The sequence below is a fragment of the Triticum aestivum genome, chromosome 2D, assembly GCF_018294505.1.
Source record: "Triticum aestivum cultivar Chinese Spring chromosome 2D, IWGSC CS RefSeq v2.1, whole genome shotgun sequence".
Lineage (NCBI taxonomy): Eukaryota > Viridiplantae > Streptophyta > Magnoliopsida > Poales > Poaceae > Triticum > Triticum aestivum.
In genome coordinates, this window is record NC_057799.1 from 539899090 (window position 1) to 539923625 (window position 24536).

A 24536-nucleotide genomic window follows, 5' to 3' on the forward strand; every position below is an offset into this window, starting at 1 on the left:
CCCCCGCACCCAGCTAGACTCCTTCGAGATCGACCTCGACGACGGCGACTTCGATTTCAAGGAGTTCCTGCCCGCCAACGAGGAGCACGTGAACCGGTGGTTCCGGCACGCCGTGATGTGCGGACCCAGGGTGCTGGCGCTGCGCACCACCGATGGCATCTACATGTACGAGGACGATTACCAGCCGATGATGCTTTCTAATGTCCCTCTCATCTCTCAACACCTTACCAGATTGGAACTCGAGATGGTGGACGTGTACAGCAGTACCCTCGATTTGTCAGGTTGTCCGGCGCTGGTTCATCTCAAGATTGACGACAGCGACATAGATGGGAACATCACTTCTCCGTCCTTGCAACATCTCAGCATCAACCTCAGTTATTTTCGGACAGGCCCCTTTCGCACCCGGATCCGTACGCCTAACCTTGTTTCCCTGGAGCTAATCGATGTTATGCGTAGGGCTCCGGTACTGGTTGAAAACATGCCACTGTTAGTTTCGGCAAGTGTTATTCTTAGTTCACATTGTGTTGATTCTTGTTCTAAGAATGACTGTGGGGATTGCAATGATCTTCAGTGTTATGGTTGTCATTCTTCTGAACGTGGTGCTGATGACAGACGTGGCGAGTCTGTTCTTTTCGAAGGATTAGCAGAAGTCCAGCAGCTGGAGTTGTCAGTTGATCCTAAAGTGGTATGTGCTTCAGTTAATTTGTGATAATTATTACGTATTACGTTGCTCACACAAGTTGCGATCCAATTCATACTATCAAAGTTCTTGACCTCACACAATTATGAATAACAGTTTTGCTAAAAAAGGTTGAAATATTAAACAGTGAGCAGTTTAATTGTAAGATGCATCTAGAAGTATCTATGTGTTTTAAGCCTCTTGCAGGTTTATTCTAGTATGGCTTCTGGAGACAAATTTCTATTCCCCATGCCTTACGTGGCATACTCGCATCTTTTACTAGAAAATTTAAGCAAATTACTTACACAATCTTGTTCCCTTGCACAGTTTATTGTCAACAGGGATTTCAAATTGAGCCCTACATTTAGCAAGTTAAAGACTTTGCTGCTCAGCAAATGGTGTCCCGGTATTGCTGGTGACCTCAATATATTAAGTTGCTTCCTTAAACATTCACCAATTATGGAGAAGCTCACTCTCCATCTTTCTGAGGTACTATATTTTGCACATGAACAATTGTTTGTTATTGCAGTTACTTACCGCGCCTGAATCAATGATTGATTGATAGGGTAAATGCTTCAGGTACCTAAAGTTCCAGTGGAAACACAAAGAAGTTACACTCCACCAGATCAACCACTTGAATGCAGCCATCTGAAGATAGTTGAGATCAGATGTGACGAAGTTGATGAGAGGGCTCAAAGGTTTTTAATATCTTGAGTACCCATGGCATACCGCTCGAGAAAGTTAATATCCATCGAGCTTCTGGATCAGTCGTGAGTTCTCTTTCTTTTCTTTTGTTCTTTATTCGATGTGACATGCTCATTCACATTACACACAAAATGCACTTTTTCACGTAGTTTTAATAAATAAAGCTCATCGTGTAGTAAAGCATCACCCACATAAGCATTATTAAACCATATGGCACACTTGCCATGTCCAAAATAACATGCATAATTATCTTTGTCCAAACATGAGACACTAATCAAGTTTCTATGACATGATGGAACATATAAAACATCTCCAAGCAGAAGCTTGAATCCATCAGCTAACTCCAGGGAGATGTCGCCGATAGCTGCAACTTCTGCTTCAACTCCGTTTGCCACTTCAATGCGTCTTTTGCTTCTTTGCGTAGTCCGCGTCGAATGGAATCCCTGTAACGAATTTGCAACATGAACAGTTGCTCCTGAGTCAATCCACCAAGTAGATTTCGAAAACTGTGTATACAAGGATTCATTTACAAAGGAAACAATGTTGTTACCTCTCTTTGCCATTATGGACTTTAGCTAATCAGGGCAATCTTTCTTATAGTGCCCACTCTTCTTACAATGGAGACATGTGTCTTTGTCCACTGGGAAAGACTTTTGCTGATGCTGATGTTGAGCCTTTCCTTGTGGCTTAGAAGGAGAACCTTTGCTATTTTGATTGTATTTCTTTTTCTTGTTATCCTTCACATAGTTGAGTGAACCACCATGTGAGGCTTTGAGTCTGTCCTCTTGTTGGACACGCATTGCTATTGTCTTTTCAATGTCCCATGTTCCAGGTGACATATTGTAGTTTACAACAAAGGTTTCAAACTCCTTTGGCAGTGAAGCCATGACCAGGTGGACCAGGAGCGCCGGTTTGATCCCCAGATCCGCATCCATGGGATTGAGCTTTGCTGCCATGTTGCTCATCCTAAGGATGTGCTCTCTTATTCCGTGACCACCGCCAGTGTAGTTCTCTATCACCAGTTGCTTTATCAACTGGGTGGGATAAGTCTTTGAAGAACCAGTGCACTGGCTCTTTATCTTTGTAAGCAACTCCCCTACGGAAGTGCACTCTGAAATTGAGCCCACGATGGCGTTCTCAATTGTATTCTTTATAAATGCCATGCAATTTTTGTTTGCATTGACCGACTTTTGGTTTTCGATGGAATATAACATCTCCACTGGAGCATGATCCTTTTTCTTTTTCTCCCACACAGCATCATCATCAGTGGCCTCTCTGACTGGCTCTGTAGGTCTAACCGGCTGTGGTTCATTCACAACCCAGTCCACCTCAGCACAGACAAATGCCAGGTCTACTTTCTTCCTCCACTCAGTGTAGTTGTCACCTCTGAGTGTCGGAACATCTTTCAGGCAACTCATCAAGTGGTAACCTCCTGAAATCACAATTGAAGTGAGATCATTGTAACAATCATATGCATTAATCTAACGTTGGTCAAATTAAACATACAATTGTCTATGCAATTAAATCTATATTACCGTTGGGCTAAATAGAAATAAATGCACCTTTAATTTCAATAATAAAACATGATCATGTTATTAACAACGTTTAGATAGAAGTTTAGATAGAATTAAGTCTTTAAGAGCGTGTTAAAGTGATTATTAAAATGAATATGCTTATGTTATTTTTATGACCAACGTTGTTAATAACATGATCATGTTTTATTATTGAAATTAAAGGTGCATTGATTTCTAATATTTTTCCCAACGATAATATAGATTTAATTGCATAGACAATTATATGTTTAATTTGACCAACGTTAGATTAATGCATATGATTGTTATAATGATCTCACTTAAATTGTGATTTCAGGAGGCTACCACTTGATGAGTTGCCTAAAAGATGTTCCGACACTCAGAGGTGACAACTACACTGAGTGGAGGAAGAAAGTAGACCTAGCATTTGTCTGTGCTGAGGTGGACTGGGTTGTGGATGAACCACAGCCCGTCAGACCTACAGAGCCAGTCAGAGAGGCCACTGATGATGATGCCGCGTGGAAGAAAAAGAAAAAGGATCATGCTCTAGTGGAGATGTTATATTCCATCGAAAACGAAAAGTCGGTCAATGCAAACAAGAAGTGCATGGCATTTATAAAGAATACAATTGAGAACACCATCGTGGGCTCAATTGCAGAGTGCACTTCCGCAGGGGAGTTGCTTACAAAGATAAAGAGCCAGTTCACTGGTTCTTCAAAGACATATGCCACCTAGTTGATAAAGAAACCGGTGACAGAGAACTACACTGGCGGTGGTCATGGAATAAGAGAGCACATCCTCAGGATGAGCAACATGGCAGCAAAGCTCAAGCCCATGGATGTGGATCTGGAGATCAAACCAGCGCTCCTGGCCCACCTGGTCATGGCTTCACTGCCAAAGGAGCTTGAAACCTTTGTTGTAAACTACAATATGTCACCTGGAACATGGGACATTGAAAACAAAATAGCAATGTGTGTCCAAGAAGAGGACAAACTCAAAGCCTCACATGGTGGTTCACTCAACTATGTGAAGGATAACAAGAAAAAGAAATACAATCAAAATAGCAAAGGTTCTCCTTCTAAGCCACATGGAAAAGCTCAACATCAGCATCAACAAAAGTCTTTCCCAGTGGACAAAGACACATGTCTCCATTGTAAGAAGACTGGGCACTATAAGAAAGATTGCCCTGATTGGCTAAAGTCCATAATGGCAAAGAGAGGTAACAACATTGTTTCCTTTGTAAATGAATCCTTGTATACACAGTTTTTGAAATCTACTTGGTGGATTGACTCAGGAGCAACTGTTCATGTTGCAAATTCATTACAGGGATTCCATTCGACGCGGACTACGCAAAGAAGCGAAAGACGCATTGAAGTGGAAAACGGAGTTGAAGCAGAAGTTGCAGCTGTCGGCGACATCTCCCTGGAGTTAGCTGGTGGATTCAAGCTTCTGCTTAGAGATGTTTTATATGTTCCATCATGTCATAGAAACTTGATTAGTGTTTCATGTTTGGACAAAGATAATTATGAATGTTATTTTGGACATGGCAAGTGTGCTATATGGTTTAATAATGCTTATGTGGGTGATGCTTTAATACACGTTGAGCTTCATTTATTATCACTATGTGAAAAAGTGCATTTTGTGTGTAATGTGGATGAGCATGTCGCGTCGAATAAAGAACAAAAGAAAAGAAAGAGAACTCAGGACTCATCAAAATTATGGCACTGTCACTTGGCCATATTTCCAAGGGGAGAATAGAAAGATTAGTCAAAAGTGAAATTCTTCCTCCGTCAGAGTTCTCAAACTTAGAACAATGCATAGATTGCATTAAAGGAAAGTATGTAAAACAAATAAAAAAGGATGCAAACCGTAGCACAACAACACTAGAAATCATTCACACTGACATTTGTGGACCATTTCCGGTGAAAAGTGTGGATGGATATGACTCGTTCATAACATTCACAGATGATTACTCTCGCTATGGTTATATATTTCCAATCTAAGAAAGATCTGAAGCGTTGGATAAATTTAAGATATTCAAAGCTGAAGTTGAAAATCAGTATGATAAAAGAATAAAGATAGTAAGATCCAACCGTGGGGGAGAGTACTACGATTGGCACACTTCATATGGCCAAGTCCCTGAACCTTTTGCAAAGTTCTTGCAGGAGACTGGCATAGTAGCCCAGTATTCAATGCCGGGCGAGCCTCAGCAAAATGGAGTAGCTGAAAGGCGCAACCGTACACTTATGGATATGGTGCGCAGCATGATGAGTTACTCCACCTTGCCATTGGGATCATGGATGGAGGCGCTTAAAACTGCCATTCACATTCTCAATAGAGTACCAAGCAAGTCGGTGCCCAAAACACCATATGAGCTATGGACATGAAGAGTGCCCTCCCTACAACACTTCAGGGTGTGGGGGGTGCCCTGCTGAGGCCAAAATGTTTAATCCAAACATTACAAAGTTAGATCCCAAAACGGTGAGTTGCCACTTCATTGGCTATCCAAACAGATCAAAGGGTTTTCGTTTCTACTTTCACGGCAGATATACAAAGTTTGTAGAAACAAGACATGCAGTCTTCTTAGAGGGTGAATGGTAGCTCAGAAAATTGATCTTGAGGAGAAGAGGGTGCATGCACCTAATCCGATGATTCAGGAGCCATTTTCTCACTACCAGTTGTAACTCCACCCATGACAACTATGAGGGTAGACCCGGAACCTGTCCGTCAGGAGCCCACTGAACCCGTTGTTGAGCATGAAAGGGAGGTGCAGCGGCAAATTTTAGAAGAAGTGCCAAAATTTGAGGCACAGAATGTGCCAGAAACTGAGGCCCTTAGAAGGTCTACAAGACACAAAAGTAAGCTATTTCTACCGATTATAAAGTTTATAACACGGAAGTAGTTCATACAGAAAAAGATCCCACCTCATATGAAGAAGCCATGAGAAGCCCTCATTCATCGAAGTGGATGAAGGCAATGGAAGACGAGATGAAATCGATGAGTTCCAAAGATGTTTGGGACTTAGAGGAAATACCTAAAGGAGCCAAAACAATGGGCTGCAAATGGGTCTACAAAACTAAGTATGACCCTAATGGGAATGTAGAAAAGTATAAAGCCCGACTTGTGGCAAAAGGATTTACACAAAGAGAAGGGATAGACTACAATGAGACATTTCCCCCGGTCTCATGTAAGGACTCCTTCAGAATCATAATGGCATTAGTTGCACATTTTGATTTAGAGTTACATCAAATGGATGTTAAGACGACATTTCTGCATGGTGATTTAAAAGAAAAGGTCTACATGAAACAACCCAAAGGTTTTATCATGGAAGGGAAGGAAATATGGGATGCTGCCTGAAGAAATCTATTTATGGATTAAGGCAAGCCTCTAGACAGTGGTATCTAAAGTTTAATCAAACGATTAAAAGTTTTGGATTTAAAGAAAATATTGAGGATAACTGCATTTATGAAAGGTTTAAAAATGGGAAATATTTTTTTCTAATCTTGTATATGGATGATATCCTGCTTGCTAGCAGCGATGTTAGTCTACTACAAGTAACAAAGAAGTTCTTATCCTCAAATTTTGACATAACAGATCTTGGTGAAGCATCATATGTTTTGGGCATAGAAATCCATCGAGATAGGAACAATGGAGTCTTAGGACTATCGCAGAAAGCATATTTAGAAAAGGTTCTTCAAAAGTATAATATGCATGCGAGTAAAGCCACACCTGCTCCTATAGTCAAGGGCGATAGTTTTGGGAAATTCCAATGTCCCAAGAACCGGTACGAGATCGATCAAACGAAAGCAGTACCATATGCTTCGGCTGTTGGGAGCTTACAGTATGCACAAGTGTACACTCGCCCTGACTTAGCTTTTATCACCGGGGTACTCGGTAGATATCAAGAGAATCCAGGCATAGAGCACTGGAATATGGTAAAGAAAGCATTGCGTTATGCGCAAGGCACGAAGGACTACATGATAAAATACATGAGATGTGATTCCCTAGAGATAAAAGGGTATTCAGACGCAGATTTTGCGGGGGACAGAGATGATAGAAAATCCTCGTAAGGACACATATTCACTCTTGCTGGGGAGCTATTTCGTGAAAAAGTTCCAAACAGTCGATAGTTGCATCATCCATGATGTATGCAGAATTCATAGCATGCTTGGAGGCCACGAGGCAGGCGATATGGCTAAAGAAATTTATACCCGACTTGAAAATGGTAGATTGTATTCACAAACCACTAAAGATGTACAACCAGCTCGCAGTATTCTATGCTCACAACAACAGGTCGAGTAATGTTGCCAAAACAATAGAGATAAGGTATTATGTTGTGAAAGATAAAATCCAGGATCACACTATAAGTCCCGAGCATATAAGGACAAAGGATATGATTGCGGATCCGCTAACGAAAGGCTTACCACCCAATGTGTTCAAGGAACACTTAGCCGGCATGGGTTTAAGGGAAAGCCTATGATTCCTGGATCATGAGAGGCCCATCTAAACAAAACATATGTTGTAGCTGTATGATTCTATCGGCAATTAAGCTGTGGCGATGAAACATGCTCTATGTACCAATATGTGATGAAACAAATAAACTAGAAAGTATAAGGTTAAAAGTAAAGTTGAGATCAAGGGGGAGAATGTTAGGTTGATCTCCCCCCGTTCGAACCCAACGGGTCGAACGGCCCCTGACTCGCGCCGTGATCGGGGGCGGAATGGGGCTAGGGTTTTTCAGAAGGTTCGATCGAGGCAGGTTTTGACCCAGCGAAATGATCGCGTGGCCGTCGGATTTTAGTGGAGGGCCGAGATCGAAACCCTAGATCCAGTGCTGGGCCCCTGTGACCTGCGCTATATTAACAGAGGTGGGGGGCCGGGGCACGGGACACGAAGTTCACCGCCACCACAAACCCCACCGATATTACCTACCGATCTATGGTTAATGCGGTGCTCACGGGAAGCCTCCACCAACTCGCCATCTCTCAGTCTTCGCCGCCGTCACCATCCCACCATGTCCACCGGCGGCAGCTCTTCAGGCCAAGGCGAAGGTGGGACCACCGGGATCTCTAGCCTACCCCGATCCAGAGGATCTAACACCAGTTCGATAGCCAAAACTTGGTGTCAGCCCCATTGCCAATAAAGAACTTGGCTGCCAAGTTTAAAATTTCTTTGCATTTTCTAAGCAGCTGAAGAAGGATGAGTCAGGAAAGTATTTGGCCTTAAGAATTTGAGCTCAAAGGCTGTCGTCGTTCTGATAGATTATTCCAAATCCATTTGGTGATCAAAGCCAGATTCGTGATTCTGGCATTAGTTATACCCAAACCACCTTGCCACTTCGGTTTACACAGGTCCTCCGATCCCATCGGATCATGTGGTATTTACGTTTAGCGGCTTCCGCTTCCTAGAAAAACCTTCCATGAACTTTACCAAATTTCGGTTGAACCCCTTCACGAAGAATAAAAGGGGCCATAGCGTACATAGGGATCACAAATAAGCACGCGTTAGCGAGTAAGCCTCGGCCTTGAGGACATGACTCTTCCTTGGCAGGGGTCGACCCTTTTCTTTTTTGACCTTATGGACCGTCGGATCTCAATCCGACGCGAGAAGCGCTTTGTCAGGGCAAGGGAGCCTTAATCATCATGAACAAGTTGAAAGGTTCCTCCAGGCTGTGTTGCATGTTGAAGAAGTTGAAAAGGTTCCTCTCTTATGCAGGCATGCACATATATTATGGTTACCTGGTTGATGAGGCATGCATGTGAATGCCGGCTGTGTGTTTTGTCCCGATCGAACATGTCTCTAGCAATGGTGTCTGGCCGGGCCATCATTCCCTTCCTTTCCATTTATATACGGTTGCGTTAATCTTGAACGAATAAGAAAAATAAAACACACAGAAAACTACGCGTGGCTGGCTGGCCTATAAAGAGGAGCGACGTCTTCGGAGAGGATAACCGATGTAGCTTCGGTTCTCAACTCCTGTTTTTCTCTTTTCAGTCTCTGCTATAGCCTATAAGGCATTTGTACATGTTTCTATTTTGAAACCAGCAGTGTAATTTTAGTTGTTGGCAACTTAGCAATAGCATCCATCCAGTAGTTGTCTTGGTTTGTTAACATGCAGGTACCTTACGACTATCAGTATCAGCTGGCCGTGGCTGACTACTGGGAGGGGAGGGCGACCATGGAACCAAATGTATGGGTTCCTGCGCTCCCTTTGCAGATGACAGTTGCTGCTCCTGCTAGCAACACTGATCTGGTCGTCAGCTCCAGCGAACAGCAGGAGCTGAAGCTGGTCGAGAAGGGTACTGATTATCAGTATGAGTGCAGCAATCCTATTGAAGACTTCGAGAAAGCAGCACGAGCATTTGAGGATAATCTTCAGCAGATGGAAACGAAGATGCACCTGTTCCCTCCAAGCATGGAAGAACTCTCCAAGTACTCCAAACCCAAGGTGGTGTCCATCGGTCCGTACCACCACGGCTCGAACGAAGCCATCCAGCAGATGGAGAGCACCAAGTACGCGGCCGCCTGCCACTTCATCAAGGAATCGCGGCGCCCCGTTGAGGAGGTGTATGGGGCGGTCTTCGCGGTGGCCGTTGAAGCCCGCAGCTACTACGACGCGGACAGGCTGCGGGATCTCAGCGACAACGACTTCAAGCCTATGATGTTCTATGATGGCTGCTTCCTGCTGCAGTATATGCTATTTTTGTGCAGAGACAACGGCGACGAAGAGAAGCCGACAGCTGAGGTGGATCAGTGGCTGTACAATGCTTTCAGCTCCATCGACCGCCGCATCTTCAGTGACATTGTGCTGCTTGAGAACCAGCTCCCCTGGGTGGTGGTTCAAAAGCTCAAGGACTTCATGCCCCGGCCTGGCCTGGACATGGAAACGGTCCTTGGACGCGTGAAACATTCTCTGCAAGCGCGGCGGCATCTTAAATTCGATGCTCCTAAATTGGACGATAGCTACGTACCGCCGCATCTCCTTGGCTACCTACGATTCTATATTGTAGGAAGCACCGACGACACTAGTAGTACTAGTCGTACCCCAGTGCCCGAGATCACCTTATCTGAAAAGGTCAAGAAACTATCAATGTCTGTCAGCGTCATCGAGCTTGCAGAGATGGGCATCAAGCTCAGAGCCGACGATGCTACAGCAGAGCTAAAGAAGATGCGCATCACCAACGAGTGGTTCACCGGCAAGCTCTTCTTGCCTCCAGTGTCCCTCGACGATGCCAACGCACGGTTCCTCGTCAACATGGCAGCTTTGGAACTGTGCATCACCCCAGATTTCCGTGTAGCTCATGATACACGGTCTACTGTCTGCTCCTACCTCAGCCTTCTGGGGATGGTCACCGACAATGATACTGATGTGCAGGAGCTGCGAAATAAGCTTATACTGCAAGGAGGAGGAGGCCTCACCAACGGGGACGCACTCAAGCTGTTCACCGGGCTTGAGAAGTACCTGCGCCCCGGGAACTGCTATGACAACATCATTATAGCGATTGAAAACTACAGGTCCCATAGGCGGTTGCGGATCAAGGTGTACAGGTTCTGTTACAGGAACCGCACGGCCATCATCGCCACGGTGTCCGCCATTGCTGGACTTGCAGGTTTCCTCGGGACGCTCAAGTCTTTCCAGTAAGCTAGCTGCACCGCCTCTCCTGCCATGGCGAGCGTTGTGTTGTACATCTTGTATCTTGGTGTTCCCTTTCCTTGCTACAATTAAAAATTAATCAGTTCCATGTATATGACTGAGCTAGTTCCATTTGCTTCTTAAAATTCTCGGTTATTGCATTTCACAAGGTCAGTGAGTTTGTGCTGATCTAGTGTTCCCTTTTCTTTTCTTGACGTCCCTATACCAATCTTAATTGAACCGCAGCAACTTGGTGGTAGGATATATATAGTACTGTATATGGTTAATTAGTCGTAAACTGCCCCGTGATGGGTCAGAGGTACGTAGCTGGCACTACCACCTACCATGTGCCAACGTGCAATACATCAGGGGCGCCAAAGCATAGATGATGTCATTGTTAGAGTAAAACGATATTGAGTGAATGGATGATTAGTCCTATTGATTCTCAAGTAGATATATATCTGGAAGTTGCTGAAAGAATTGGTGCGTATTCGGAGGGATCCCTCCATAGCAGGTGCCTTTTGGCAGAGAAGGGACATGATTGTTCGGAGTTGCACACACCCCTTTGCTAATGCTGATTTGTTAACTACTCCCTCCGTAAACTAATATAAGAGCGTTTAGAATACTAAATTAGTGATCTAAACGCTCTTATATTATTTTACAGAGGGAGTAGAATATGCTAATTAATTCCTACCACTCCTCGGACAACACCGTTTCTTGAATGATTCATCATTGAAGGCTTCTTGTATATTCATCTTCCATCTTGAGAAATCATTTGTATAATCTTGAGTTTCCCCTAAAACCACATGGAAAAATCTGAGAAAAATAGTGTAGATATGTTGCTAAAACTCTTCTAAACTCAGTGGGAAAACAATAAGTAAGAAATGATGCAACATATAATGATTATCGTCTGTTTGATAACTCGTATAAGAAAAACCTTTAAAGAAGGAGAAAACTCATTGGTGAATTTAGAGAACAATAAACATGCTTTGAATATACTTTCCTTAAAAATCCCAGTGGGGAAAATTAAAAGCATCGCATATATCGCCTTATTAAAACCATTTATGAGAAACTCGAGAAAACTCATAGAGGAAAAGAATGTGATCTGATATGCCATTGAAAACTCATGTAAAATCCAGTGAAAAAAATATCAGGAGAAAATTATATGACATGTGATGGTGATTGTCTTTTTGATAACTTATAAGAGAAAACCTCGTAAGGATAAAACTCATTGGTAAGTTTAGAGGACAATTAATATGACTTGTATACATCCTCTAAAAAACCCCAGTGGGTAAAATAATATGTATGACATATATACTTGTATTGATATTACCTCATTACAAATATATATTTTACATGACCTCATTACAAATCTTGATGAGAACCTTGAGAGTAAACTCATAAAGGGAAAAGGAGTGTAATATAATGTCTGACTAGCTTATAATTCAGGAAGAGACTCCCCGAATTCCTCCAAATGTCGAAGCCGTCACATACCAATTCCGTGTGCATGTTTCTCCAATGTTGAAGTTGATAGAGACTTCGTGAACAAATCGGCAAGGTTGTCGCATTATTTGATTATGTAGGATGGGCAATATGGTGATATTTCATATTAAGTAACATATTTGCATTCGATCAGCACAAACAACATTATTGTTGAGATAATGGTTGGTGTTCAATGGAATCAATTCCACATGATCATTGCATGTGGTTCATCATTCTGTGAAGCTACAAGAATACAAGTGATGTCTCATGCATACTTAACAATGATAGGTGGATGTAGCCATAAAGGTCTGTTTTGAAGACTTTCATTGGATGGATATCACACCAAACAAGACACAGAGCTTGTCTGTGATCTAACATAGTGGAGATCGATCTGATCGATGTATCTGAAGGTATTGGTGTCTAAATTTCTCTAAAATTGATATACTAGGACAATATGTTTCATGCATTGAAGATATCAAAAGATATTATTGATTCCTAACCAATTATTTTTGGTGGATCTAACGGTACTAGAATATGGAACCTTGGGTTAGAATATCTTAATTTCATTTTCTCATGGTCTAAATGGATCTTTCTCTACGTCTAGAGACTGAACAATCATGGAAGTCATTGATGGATAAGACTTTCCCATAACAAATTCCTGCAATATATTATGGATATAGACAACATGATGTACTATAATACATGATTGAAGGCACTTGAATTGTAGCTAAAGCAAAATTTGTTTTTGCTTACATCCTTCGTCTCAAATTCTGTCTATAGATGATTACGCCCTTCATCAATATCTTGTGTGTTGCCAATAATGTTATAATCAATAACATACACTGACCAAATGTGGTATCCAAAGAGATTTTTTTCATGAACACGTATGAGTAATCATCATCGTTGGAGTAATTCATTTGTATAAGGAACTCACTAAGTTGATTGTACCAAATTTTTTTGATTTGTTGTAAGTCATGTAGTGACTTACTTAGTTTACACAATACATGTTGCATTTCTATTTTCGATTCAGAATTAGGATTCCCATGTGGAATCAATGTAATACTAGTTGTTGTTTAAACACTAAAAAGAAACTCTTTTCTTGAGTCTTTCTAGTGTCGTTACAACCGAACAAGGGCAAGGCTTCATTACCTTACTTCATGCAAATTGCTTCAACATTTGACACATCTTTTGTTCTATAGACTTTTGTACTAGAGTTGTGTCCCATATTTCCATGGCATTTTGAAGGTCTACCTATGTAATACTTTTTTTTTGACGGAAGTCTCCTCTGATAGAGATCCCAGCCGCTCGATCATGAACCGGTATAGGTGCAGGCCATGCCTTGGCCCAAGCCGCCTCAAGGCTGGATTGCCCTCTCGATAGCCGGCACATTTGTGGATGAAACAGGGGAGGCCAGTGCTGGCATGATACTAAGGAATCCCGACGGATCAATTATTTTCTGAGCATACATATATCTATTCTATTGCAAGGATGTCCTAGAAGCTAAAATAAGTGCAATCTTAGAAGGACGGTCTTTGAGTTTACAACATTCTGATTTACCAATCGTGATCCATTCTGAGAATCCGATTGTGATTGCTGCCCTAGCAGATGATTCACTAGGCCGTTCTGCTTATGGACACTTGATGACAGAGATCAAGAAGCCCTTGGAGCTGCGTGGGTTTATTCCATTGAAAATTGCTCATAACCAAAATAGAGTTGCTCTTAGTCTAGCTAATACAGGGAGATATGCAGGTAGCACCGCTTGTTTGTTGCACCAAGTTTCAGACAGTGTGCAAAATTTTGTATTAGCAGACTGTAACACTATTTCAGAAGAATAAAATACCCACTATTTTCCGCAAAAAATAAACTTCTCCTCTGCCAACTAAATTTGAGCTAAATCGATTCTGGATGTGCAGTTTTACCTGTTCGTAAAACACAATGCATGTCTTTGTGTGTGCATGCATGATTGGTTACTTAGAGCATCTCCCACAGGCGCGCTAAAAAAGTGTTTACAACATTGGAATCGTGACTTTGTGCGCGCCGCGGAGCGCTGGCTCCAGCAGCCGCTACAAAATATAGCGCGCGCGAGCCGCTCCAGCAGACACGCTAAACTGCAGCGCGCGCGAGTAGCCAAAGCTTGTCATATGTTGCATTTTGGAGACAATATGATGATATTTCAAACATCAAAACAAGACATAGCATAGTTTAAAATGACCAAACAAGTTCATGACATAAAAGTTCAAAATCATGCCCACATCATCATCCAACCAAGTTCAAAACCGAACCAAGTTCATGACAAAAGTTCACACAAACAAGTGGCACATCAACAATCATGCCTCATCCTCGTATTCATCCTCCTCTTCCTCTGATTCTTCATCCTCATCCAAAGACGATTCTTCCCCCTCCTCTTCATTGGCGCGCGCCGCATCATCATGGGGGGCTCGGAAGGTGTTGGCAAGATCTCCAACGGCATCATGCGAAGGTGTGTGATGAGGCACACCAGAAGGCATTCCACCCATGTCACCCGTAGGTGCTCCCATGCCTCCCATGTCCCCCATGGTAGCTCCGAACCCCCCCATGCCTCCCATGCCGCCCATGGTAGCTCCGAAGCCACCAATGCGTCCCATGTCACCCATGCCGCCCATGCCACCCACGCTGCCCATGCCAACCATGGCTCTTTTTTCGGCCAAGACTTTTTCATGGGCAAGATTGACGTACTCCTTTTGCTTATCATCGAGGGTAGATGTGTCCATGAAGAACAAGTTCTTCTCCCATTCCAACAATCTAGTTCGCTCCTCCATGGCCAATTTCTTCTCCTCCAATGCCACATTTCTCTCCTTGGCCCCCACCCTCCTCTCCTCGGCCGCGGCATCTTGGCTCCTTGCCATCTTCCTCACCTCGTTCGCTTCCTTTCTTGCATTCACAATAGCTTCCATAGCATTTTTTAGCTCGTCATCTCCCTTTCCTCTTCTTCTTTTCTTTTCCGTCTTTCTTGAATCCATTTGTTCTTTTTGGCTTGGAGTACGCAACCGAGTTTGGTGTAGGGCTTCTCTTGCCGTCATCACTTGATGCCTCCTCCTCATCATCGTCCAAATCAATAGTTCCCTTGCGTTTGTTGCTCTCATCATCGACACCATCACGGGGCTTCCATTTCTCATCATCCTTCAACTCTGCATAGCAATGAGGCAAGGTAAATGGTCTCCCTTTCTTGGTCTTCTTCTCCTCTCCTTGAAATAAGTTTTGTGCAATAGTGAGCTACAAACAAAAGAACAAGTTAGCACTTGAAACACCAAGAAGAAGCATGATGAACATGGAAGAATCATGAAAGAAATGGCACTTATGATATCTCTATCATTAGTGCCACTTGGGTTCAACGTGTCAACCGCCTTAAGTGCGGCCGCCCACCTTTGACAATCTCGGTTGATTGTCGACCAACCTGAGCGAAGAGAACTTCCCGAGCGGCCAATTCCACTTTCGTTGTGTAGATCAAAGTGCTCCTTCATCCGGTTCCAATATGCATCTCTACTTTGATCCCCTATAACGGTGGGATCCCTCAACACTTGCAACCATGTATTGCATAGCAAGATGTCTTCGTCCATGGTGTAGTTGCCCCCTCTTCCTTTCGTTGCATCGACGATACCCTCACCATCCTCGTCCATCTCAAACTCATGATCATCGAAATGCGCTTCATTGGTTTGAGACCAATGAGAGTTGTTCGAGCCAACGCCCATAGTTGACATGTATGTCTCGTCATTGAAACTACAAAGTATATACAACAAAGCAAATAAGCTATCCATATGTATGCATTCAAAAAACAACAACAACAAAAAAGTGGGCGAAATTTTACCTTGTGGGCATTTCATTGAACACCTTGTGCGCATCGGCTGCCGGCGGAACAAGTGAGCTCGCCGACGCTTCGGTCGCCGCCACATCCGTCGCATGCCCTGGAAGCTTCTTTTTCGGCCGCCTAGAGGAGCCGTCCGCCGCCTTGTTCTCCTTCCTGGACACTTTGCCCGTCTTCGCCGGCGCCGCATTTTGGAGCTTCGAGAGGGGGTGGGGGGGGGGGGCACGTGGCTTCACGGCGGGCGCTGGCGTGACGCCACCCGCCGCAGAGGTCGTCTTGGCGGCATGAAAAGGCCGTGCGCGATACCAGTGCTTGGAGGAGCACCGACGGAGGCGAAGCCAAAGCTCCCCGCGCAAGGGTTTGCGGCGGCGGCGGCACCGGAAGGGTCACGGGTGTAGGAAGGGCTGAGGGGGATGTCGGCGCGTTCGTTCATCGTGCGAATTCGCCGGCGGTGGTGCGGCGGAGAGGGTGCGGCGCGGGCACTCGAGTGTGCATCACGCGGAAGTGGGCGCACGAAATAAGTGGCGCGTCATGCCGTTTCGCCCCGCGCGCTAAACTACTTATTCCGCGTGCACGGTTTTTGCGCCTTCACTAAAGCGCCCGGAGCGGCTGCGCGCACAGAAAACCCAAATTTTCCAACGCGGTTGTTGGAGATGCTCTTAGGCGTACACTGGTATATATAACCACGTCGGCCTCCAAAGAGGTTATTCACGCCGGTTTGCATGTTGCTCTCGCTGTGGCCACTTTCCTATAGTACTGTACTGCTAATACCTTAGTCATCGAAAAGTTGAGAGGTTCCTCCAGTCTGTCGCATGTTGAAGAAGTTGAAAAGGTTCCTCTGTACGTTAAGCAACATGCATATATGGTAGTAATATATTATGTTTACCTTGATGAGGCAAGCATGTGACGGCAGGCTGCGTGTTTTGTCCTGATCGAACATGTCCCTAGCAATTAGCAATGGCATCCGTCCGGCCGGATCATCATTTCGTCTTTATTTTATTCTTTTCATTTATATATACGGTTGAGTTAATCTTGAACGAGTAAGAAAAAATTAGGACAGAGAGAAAGCTACTCAGGCCAGTAGTTGGTCTATAAAGAGGAGCGGCATATCACTGATGTAGTTTTGGACTTTTGGTTACCAACTCCTCCTCTTTTCTAGTCTCTGCTCTAGGACATTTGTGCTGTACATGTCTCTGACATTCTCCCACGATACCACTACCAGCAGTGTACGTAGTTTTTTTGTAGTTAGCAGTAGCAACCATCCAGATCCAGTACTTCTCTTAGCTTGCTAACATGGAGGCACCTTGCGACTATCAGCTGGCCGTGGCTGATTACTGGGACGGGAGGCCGGCCATGGAGCCAACTGCATGGGTTGCTGGCCTCCCGTTGCAGATGACAGTTGCTGCTCCTAGCAACAGCGATCTGGTGGTCAGCTCCAGCGGACGGCAGCAGCTGAAGCAGGTTGATGAATACGACCACTATGCGGTTCAAGTGTTCGAGCAAGCAGCAGAATCACTCAAGGAGAGAGTGGAGGAGATGGAGACAAAGATGCACCTGTTCCCGCCAAGCATGGGGGACCTCGCCGACGAGTACGCCGCCCCCAAGGTGGTGTCCATCGGCCCCTACCACCACGGCCGGACCCCGGCGCTCCAGGAGATGGAGAGCGTCAAGCACGCGGCCGCCTGCCACTTCGTCAAGGCCACGGGCCGCCCCATCCAGGAGGTGTACTGGGCGGTCTGCACGGTCGCAGAGGAGGCCCGCGCCCACTACGACGCCGGCAGGCTGGGGGCTCTCGGCGACGACGACTTCAAGCCGATGATGTTCCTCGACGGCTGCTTCCTGCTGCAGTACATGCAGTTTTGGTGCAGAGAGAGCGGCGGCGACGAGGACCCGGACATGGATCCGTCGCTGTACAACGCTTTCAGCTCCATCGACCGCCCCATCTTGAGTGACGTGGTGCTGCTTGAGAACCAGCTGCCATGGGTGGTGATTGACGCGCTCTTGAGCTTCTTGCCCCCGCCTGGCCTGGACATGGAGACGCTCATCGGGCGCGTGAAGCAGACTCTTCAGACCCGCCAGGTTCGTTATTTCGATGCTCCCAAGTTGGACCACACACCGCCGCATCTCCTTGGCCTCCTACGACACCACATCGTAGGAAGCAATGATACCAAGAAGTCCGAGCCGGAGCTGTCTGAAAGAGCCAAGGAGTTGTCCGTTTCCGTCAGCGCCATGGAGCTTGCAGAGATCGGCATCGAGATCACAGCCACCAAAGCTACCCGAGAGGGCGCGGAGCTAAGGAATATGGGCGTCCGTAGATCGGCGTACCTGACCGGCGAGCTCTTCTTGGCGCCACTGTCCCTCAACGATGCGAACGCGACCTTCCTGGTCAACATGGCGGCTCTGGAGCAATGCACCACCCCAGACTTTTTCGGGGAGGACGAGGAGAAGTCTGCCGTGTGCTCCTACCTCTGCCTCCTGGGCATGGTGACGGACAGCGAAGAGGATGTGCAGCAGCTGCGCAAGAAGGGCATCTTGCAGGGAGGAGCAGGGCTGAGCAACAGGGACGCGCTCGACTTGCTCAACAAGCTCGAGAACCGGCTGCGGCCCGGAACCCACTATCTGAGCACCATGATCCTCATTCAGAACTACAAGACCGATAGGTGGAAACGGATCCAGTTTCACAAGTTTCATTACAACCACCGGAAAGCCATCTTCTTGACGTTCTCCGGTGTTGCTGGATTTGCCAGTTTCCTCGGGACGCTCAAGTCGCTCAAGTAAGCTGCCCCTCCTGCGATGAAGCGCGTGATGTTTTGTGTATGTTTCCTTTTCTTGCTAGGCTAGAATTCTTGCTCTTGTTCCAACTGCTGAATAGGTAAATATTTCGTGTATTTGGCGCCCATCTCGTAAACAATATTTGTATCGGTTTTGCTGCCTGAATTTCTTTATCGGTCACCTTTTGCACGAGGACGGCATGAGGAGCCCCAGCGACGAGTGCCGGCCACGGCGAGGCCAAGCCATGTACGAGCGGGAGCCGGGGATAGCCGGCAGGAGCGAGTCCGAAACTTAACCGGGAGTAGCGCCTCGTTTTATCCAGCGCTACTGCTAAGGTTCTGTGTATAAGGTTTTCCCTAGTAGTGTGCAGAGGGGGCGCCGGAGTTGCTCACCGCGGCGGAGTTTAGAGGTATGGCCGGGGTGTCAGCCAGTACGGCGGTGGGAAGAAGTCGTGGAGATGACCGGGTGGCAAGGCGGCGATAGCCTTTGGCCACGAGGTGCGGAGGCAGGTGGTTAGGGTTGGGTATGCCGTGGAGGAGGAGGAAGAAGATACGGGAGAAAAAGATAAACAATTGGCGGTATGCTCCTAGCCGTTGGATGTTGATCGGATGGTCCATAGATAAAGTGATTGACGCGGATTTGTCTTAAGATATATGACGTATAAGCGGTCCCAATTTATATTCGTCAATGTGAAGGGCTCTGATGTAACTACCTTGCGAGCTAAATTCATGGTAATAGTTGTTGCATATCATTTTATGAGCAACTTGTGTCGAACAACAACAACAACAACAAGTGTTTCACTCATATATATGAAGGTCTACATCATATCCAAGGGAACGTACCGTTCCAAGATTGGTCGAGAGAGTTTGTAGCTCAGTTCCCTTTCTCATTAATTCTTTTAACAATTATGATTTTTATATCAAATACAAAAACAACAACAACAACAAATTGAGGATATGGTAGTATATGGTTAGTGGTAACTGCATGCATGTACCTTAGCCTTACCACTAATTAGTGGTGACCGGTGAGAGCTAGCTGGCAGTAGCACTGCCACCAACCATGCATGTGCCTACCACGTACGCAATAGGCTATATATTTATACACTAGACCATCAGGGCGAAGCGTACATGAGGTCATAAACTAATTGAGCAACGCTAGGTGTTAAGGTTAGTCTCTGCTGGCACAGCCGAGCCATGCAAGAAGACAGCTCATTGCAGTTGAACAAGTGTACTAGACCGATGTTCCGCACTACGCACACGACAAGCAACGTGAGTTATGATGTTGTTAAACACTTCCTCGTTGATGGGGTGCTTGTGTCTGAGTTAGTCAGCATTTGATCGAGCTGAAATTTTTCGACAAAGGAAATGTACTAATATCGCGAAGATATCAATTACTCCCAGCCTGTGTACCAACATCTGAAGGCATCAAGGATACACATAGCCAAAAAAGAAAAATAAAAAGAACAGAAGAAAAAAGACCCCGCCACAGTGAATAATCACTAGCATCTGCAACACTCTAACCACAACCGAAGACAACACCTGTATCACAAAAGAGGGTCCTCCAATGTTGCCGCCCCCACTTGCCGAGGCCACTATTGCAACTCAGCAATCACCAAGCTCACAGATCATGTGTCTGGATGGACAGGAATGCCCTGCAAGCCATGCCTGTACAACCTATGAAACAAAGCCTTCAACGCATCCAAAGCCCATCTCCACCAATTCTTCAGGTCTTCCAATCGCAGCCGCCATGACATTCTTTGCCTCTGTCAATCCCATGAAAATCTAGAAGTAGACATGTCCCGTGACGTCGACAGAAATCGAAACTTCTCACCGTGCCCTCTTGAAACCACATGGGTCTGATCGAGCTGAAATGGATATGTGCTTCGTGTTTTTTTCCTTAGCTTTATGCACATTGGGCCATGTGCATTATATATGTCAAGAAAAAGGCACAAGCTTTATGCACATTGGGCCATGTGCATTATATTTTCGGTGTAGGTTGCTCGCGAAGGAATGCTTATTCGTAGTTGTGAACTCATAGTGGCATTCGGACGAAATGCTTATAGTAGTCTGAAAAACGGCTATGTCATAAGTAACACCATGAGATCGGATGACAGTGGTTCGATTAGTCCGAGTTTCACTTAGGGTTTTGGACATAAGTTCTAAAAAGGGGTTTTGGACATAATGGAATGTTAGAGTTTGATCGAGGCTTTTGGAGCTTGGTCTCTAAGCACTTGAGCAGTGAGTCTATGATCACAACCTCGTCACTGTTTGATAGTATTGGTATACCTATGGACTCAATGTGATTTTGAATCACTTAAACATAAAATGAAGTCTTGAAGCATAATTGACCAACACTTTTCCTTAGCATCTTGAGGGGTTCAATTTCACATCCTAAAGTTATGCCTAGGTTGAATTTATCCTGAATATACTAAAGGAACATATCAGTCCAATAATATATATGTTGACATGAATTATCAAAACCAACAAGGGAGTGCATGTGCTTTCAGCCACCAGCACGACCATGATCATGCCAAGCAGCCCCTGCCCTGTTCTTCAATTCCTGTCAGCTACAGGCTCCCTAGGGAGCCGCCTAGCTAGCTTTCCCCTTCCTTGCATCCAGCAATTCCAAACCAAAGCCGTGCATTGTCGGACGACCGACATTGTCCTATAGCCACATCGAGGCCCCTGAGTAACCGAGCTCCCCCTCGCCTTTTCCCCTCGCTAGGAGCACCAGGGACACCCCACAAACTCTGACTCTCTTCTAAGTTGGCTAGAGACGCGACCCAACCACCCTTCCCTCATCACTCTGCCGTAGACGAGCTCATGTAAAGCATAATGTCGCCGTGGCATATCATCTTCAATGCACAGATCCTCCAGAAACTTCCTTGCGCGCCCCAAGTTGGCGCATCCCTCCTCTCGTATCGTCGTGCTGCTGTTTGTTGTTGGCAACGACAGCTGCACAACCTCGGGTCATCACCGTCGGCCACTCTCTGAGCATGGTACAAGGAATGTCGTCATCGTTAGTAAATGCGCACTGGAATGTCATCTTACAGCTCTTGTCTAGGTTGTCAGTAAAAAACTCCTCGCCGGCGAGGGAAGGTGCGACCTGGACTCAACATGTGATGCAGCTGCCGCACGTTTGCACGTGATCTATTTGATGAAATGCCTCTTGAGAGTGAGGGACAAAAAGAAGAGAGAGGAAAGAAAACCGCTGCCACATGGCAGGTTTTCCGCCAACCAGGCTTTGGAGGGAACTTACCTGGTTTTGATACTTGAGGGACCAAATGCCACACAAATATTTTGAGGGATCAGCTTTATATTTTTTGGTAAAGGACAAAAAGACATCATCATGTATCTAAAACAAGAGACATATCGCAAACGGTTCTCTCCAAAAACCCGACTAGCACATCGCACAAGGTAATACCCATGGACGGAGGGAGAAAATTTATTCGAGGGGGGGCCATGGAACATGTAAAACGTTGGAAGGGGGTCATCCATATGAATTCATAGACCAGTCCATATACTGTATAGGGGTCTTTTCAGAAAAGAAGATCGGCATGGGGGGAACCATGCCCCCGTTAACCAACCCCCGTTGTCTCCCTCACTGGTAGTAGTACCTTCCCCCTCGAATTAGTCTTTTGCCCCGCTTTATAGATAAAGCAATCATCCATACAACCAAATAGCATCCATGAAAACGAAAATCGGCGGCTGGGGCCACAGGACATTCATGCTCAAGAAAGAGAAAAGAAACGGAAAAAAGGCCACCTAGTGGTAACCTCCAAAAAGCTCCTAAGGAGCGGACAAACGGCGTGCGGAAGCCATAAGCGTATCCAACATCACCCCAAGGTGGTCACGATCCCACTGCCTAGCAAGTGGGTGCAAAGCTGCAAGAAGGCAAGAAATTTGAAAACGAGTCAGAGGCACATCTCGGAAAGATCCGCTCAATCACCATCTTATTTCACGTCATCCAAAGGGTCCAAGTCATCGCCGCAAAGATAAGCCAGAATAGGTGGCGTTTGCGGCCAACCCACGTCGCTCTGGCCTGCAGGAACTCTGCAAGGTCCCTGCCTCCCAATCAGGTCCTAGTGCCTCGCGAACGAAGCTCCAAAGGGCTAGCGCCGCTATGCACGACCATGTGCGATTAATGAATCACAAAGTTCAGCCCCTAAACGTATCATGAAATATTTATAACAAATTTAGTTAGTGTTGTAATAAATGGTAAAATAAAACACAAAATAGACCAAAACTGAAACTGCACATACCCACGCCCGAATTATTCTGCGTGGGACATTTCATGCAGTAGAACAACAAAACAATGATCAGGCGGAGAAACAATGTGGAGTAAATAAATAGCAAATCCACATGTGTTGTATTCCATCCACCCCGACCGTTTTAAGATCCAAAAGACATCCCCGACCCATGGAGCTTGTCCTCAACAATGGCGTCCAAGCATTGCGCCATCTCTGGCGTCATATGGTTCACCCAGTCTCCAATCACCCCTTTCCTGATGTTGGCTTCATGCGGGAACTTCTAAAACTGGCCGGAGGCGCCTGTCTTGTTCGCTTCTAGACCTTTCATCGTCTCAATGCTACACAGCTTCACGATGTCTGCTGAAAGCCCAGCTGCCTCGTCGATGGCTGAGAATGGCACCCCGAGGAACCGTGCCAGCTTGATGACATTGGCAACTGGATTGAGCGGAATCTCCTCGTACCTCAGGAAAAAGACCCTCTCCGGAGTGGCTTTGCTTGCCCTCCAGTAACCGAGAACGTGGTCCCACATGGGGCCATCTATGGTTTTGCCCTCGGATACAATCTCAAACAGATCGGAGAACTCGCATGGGTGGATGGTATTGCCAAAATGCCACATGGACACCAGCATATCCTTGGGCTCCCCTGCACGTGGCCGTTTTTTTGCGGGTTTAAATGTAGTTTATTCCAAAGTAACAGGCTTACAGTCCGATAATACAAGATTATGAATGAAGGGGTGTGGCCGTCGCAACCAACAAGCGGTGCTATGAGTCGTTCGGGCATAATTAGCAAGACAATGTGAGACCATGTTATGTGAACTCAGGATCTTCACTAGTTTAAACTCCCTCTGCAGCATGTAGTTCTTGATCTTCCTGACCAATTGACCATTGGGTGATTTATCAAGTGAGGCATCAGTCATAGAAGAAAGGGTCACCATCGAGTCTGATTGTACTAAGACCGGAAGGTTAGACCATTCGATAGCCATAGACATTCCAATCTTAATAGCTTGAGTTTCCGCCTCCAGAGCATTGTTGCAGTAGAATAATAGTTGACATGATGAAAAAAATGACAGAGCCCAAGTTATCCCGTAGGATCATGCCTGCTCCCGCCGAGCCCTCTTCCGCTGAATAAGAACTATCCACTGACAAGGCAAGCCAGCCAGGTGGTGGTGGCTGCCATGGTGTATCCGGCGGCAGTGCCTTGATCGGTACTGGCTGCAATGCGCCCTCCAGAGGCGATTTCCCTCTGATAATTTGCTCTATGGTGAGATTGGCTGCATTGCGAACAGAACTAAGATAGCTACACAAAAATGTCTTGGACGTTTCAGCGGAAGGGATTTCTTTACCATGCGATAATTCATTCTACAAGTACCAGATCCTCCATAGTAGCATGATGATCATATCCTGTACCTCACTAGTATTTTGATCCAATAGATCCAACAATCACTCATCCCCCGTGTGCACAACTTGCTCCTTTTTAAGTATGGACCAAACCTCTTTCATAGTATCCCAAAGAGTGGCCACATTATCACATGTGACAAGTGCATGGAACGAGTCCTCATCATACTTACCACAGATTGTACAAGTCGCCCTGTGAGCCAAGTGCCGCTTATGCTTGCTCACCGCGGTGGCTAGTGCCCCTGTAAT

The 24536-nt window shown here is 45.6% G+C and overlaps 2 protein-coding genes and 1 pseudogene across 2 annotated transcripts; 2 read left to right on the forward strand and 1 right to left on the reverse strand.

Moving 5' to 3' along the window:
- Positions 1 to 8883: 8883 nt before the first annotated feature.
- On the forward strand, positions 8884 to 10565 carry LOC123049854 (UPF0481 protein At3g47200-like). Its single transcript, XM_044472719.1, has one exon. The coding sequence runs from the start codon at positions 9029 to 9031 to the stop codon at positions 10556 to 10558; it is 1530 nt and encodes a 509-aa protein (XP_044328654.1). The 5' UTR covers positions 8884 to 9028; the 3' UTR covers positions 10559 to 10565.
- A 6528-nt stretch (positions 10566 to 17093) lies between these two features.
- On the forward strand, positions 17094 to 18728 carry LOC123049855 (UPF0481 protein At3g47200-like). Its single transcript, XM_044472720.1, has one exon. It carries the CDS (start codon positions 17166 to 17168, stop codon positions 18648 to 18650), a length of 1485 nt encoding a protein of 494 aa, XP_044328655.1. The 5' UTR covers positions 17094 to 17165; the 3' UTR covers positions 18651 to 18728.
- A 4307-nt stretch (positions 18729 to 23035) lies between these two features.
- Positions 23036 to 24536, reverse strand: part of LOC123055902 (cytosolic sulfotransferase 8-like) — a 73358-nt pseudogene continuing 71857 nt past the window's right edge.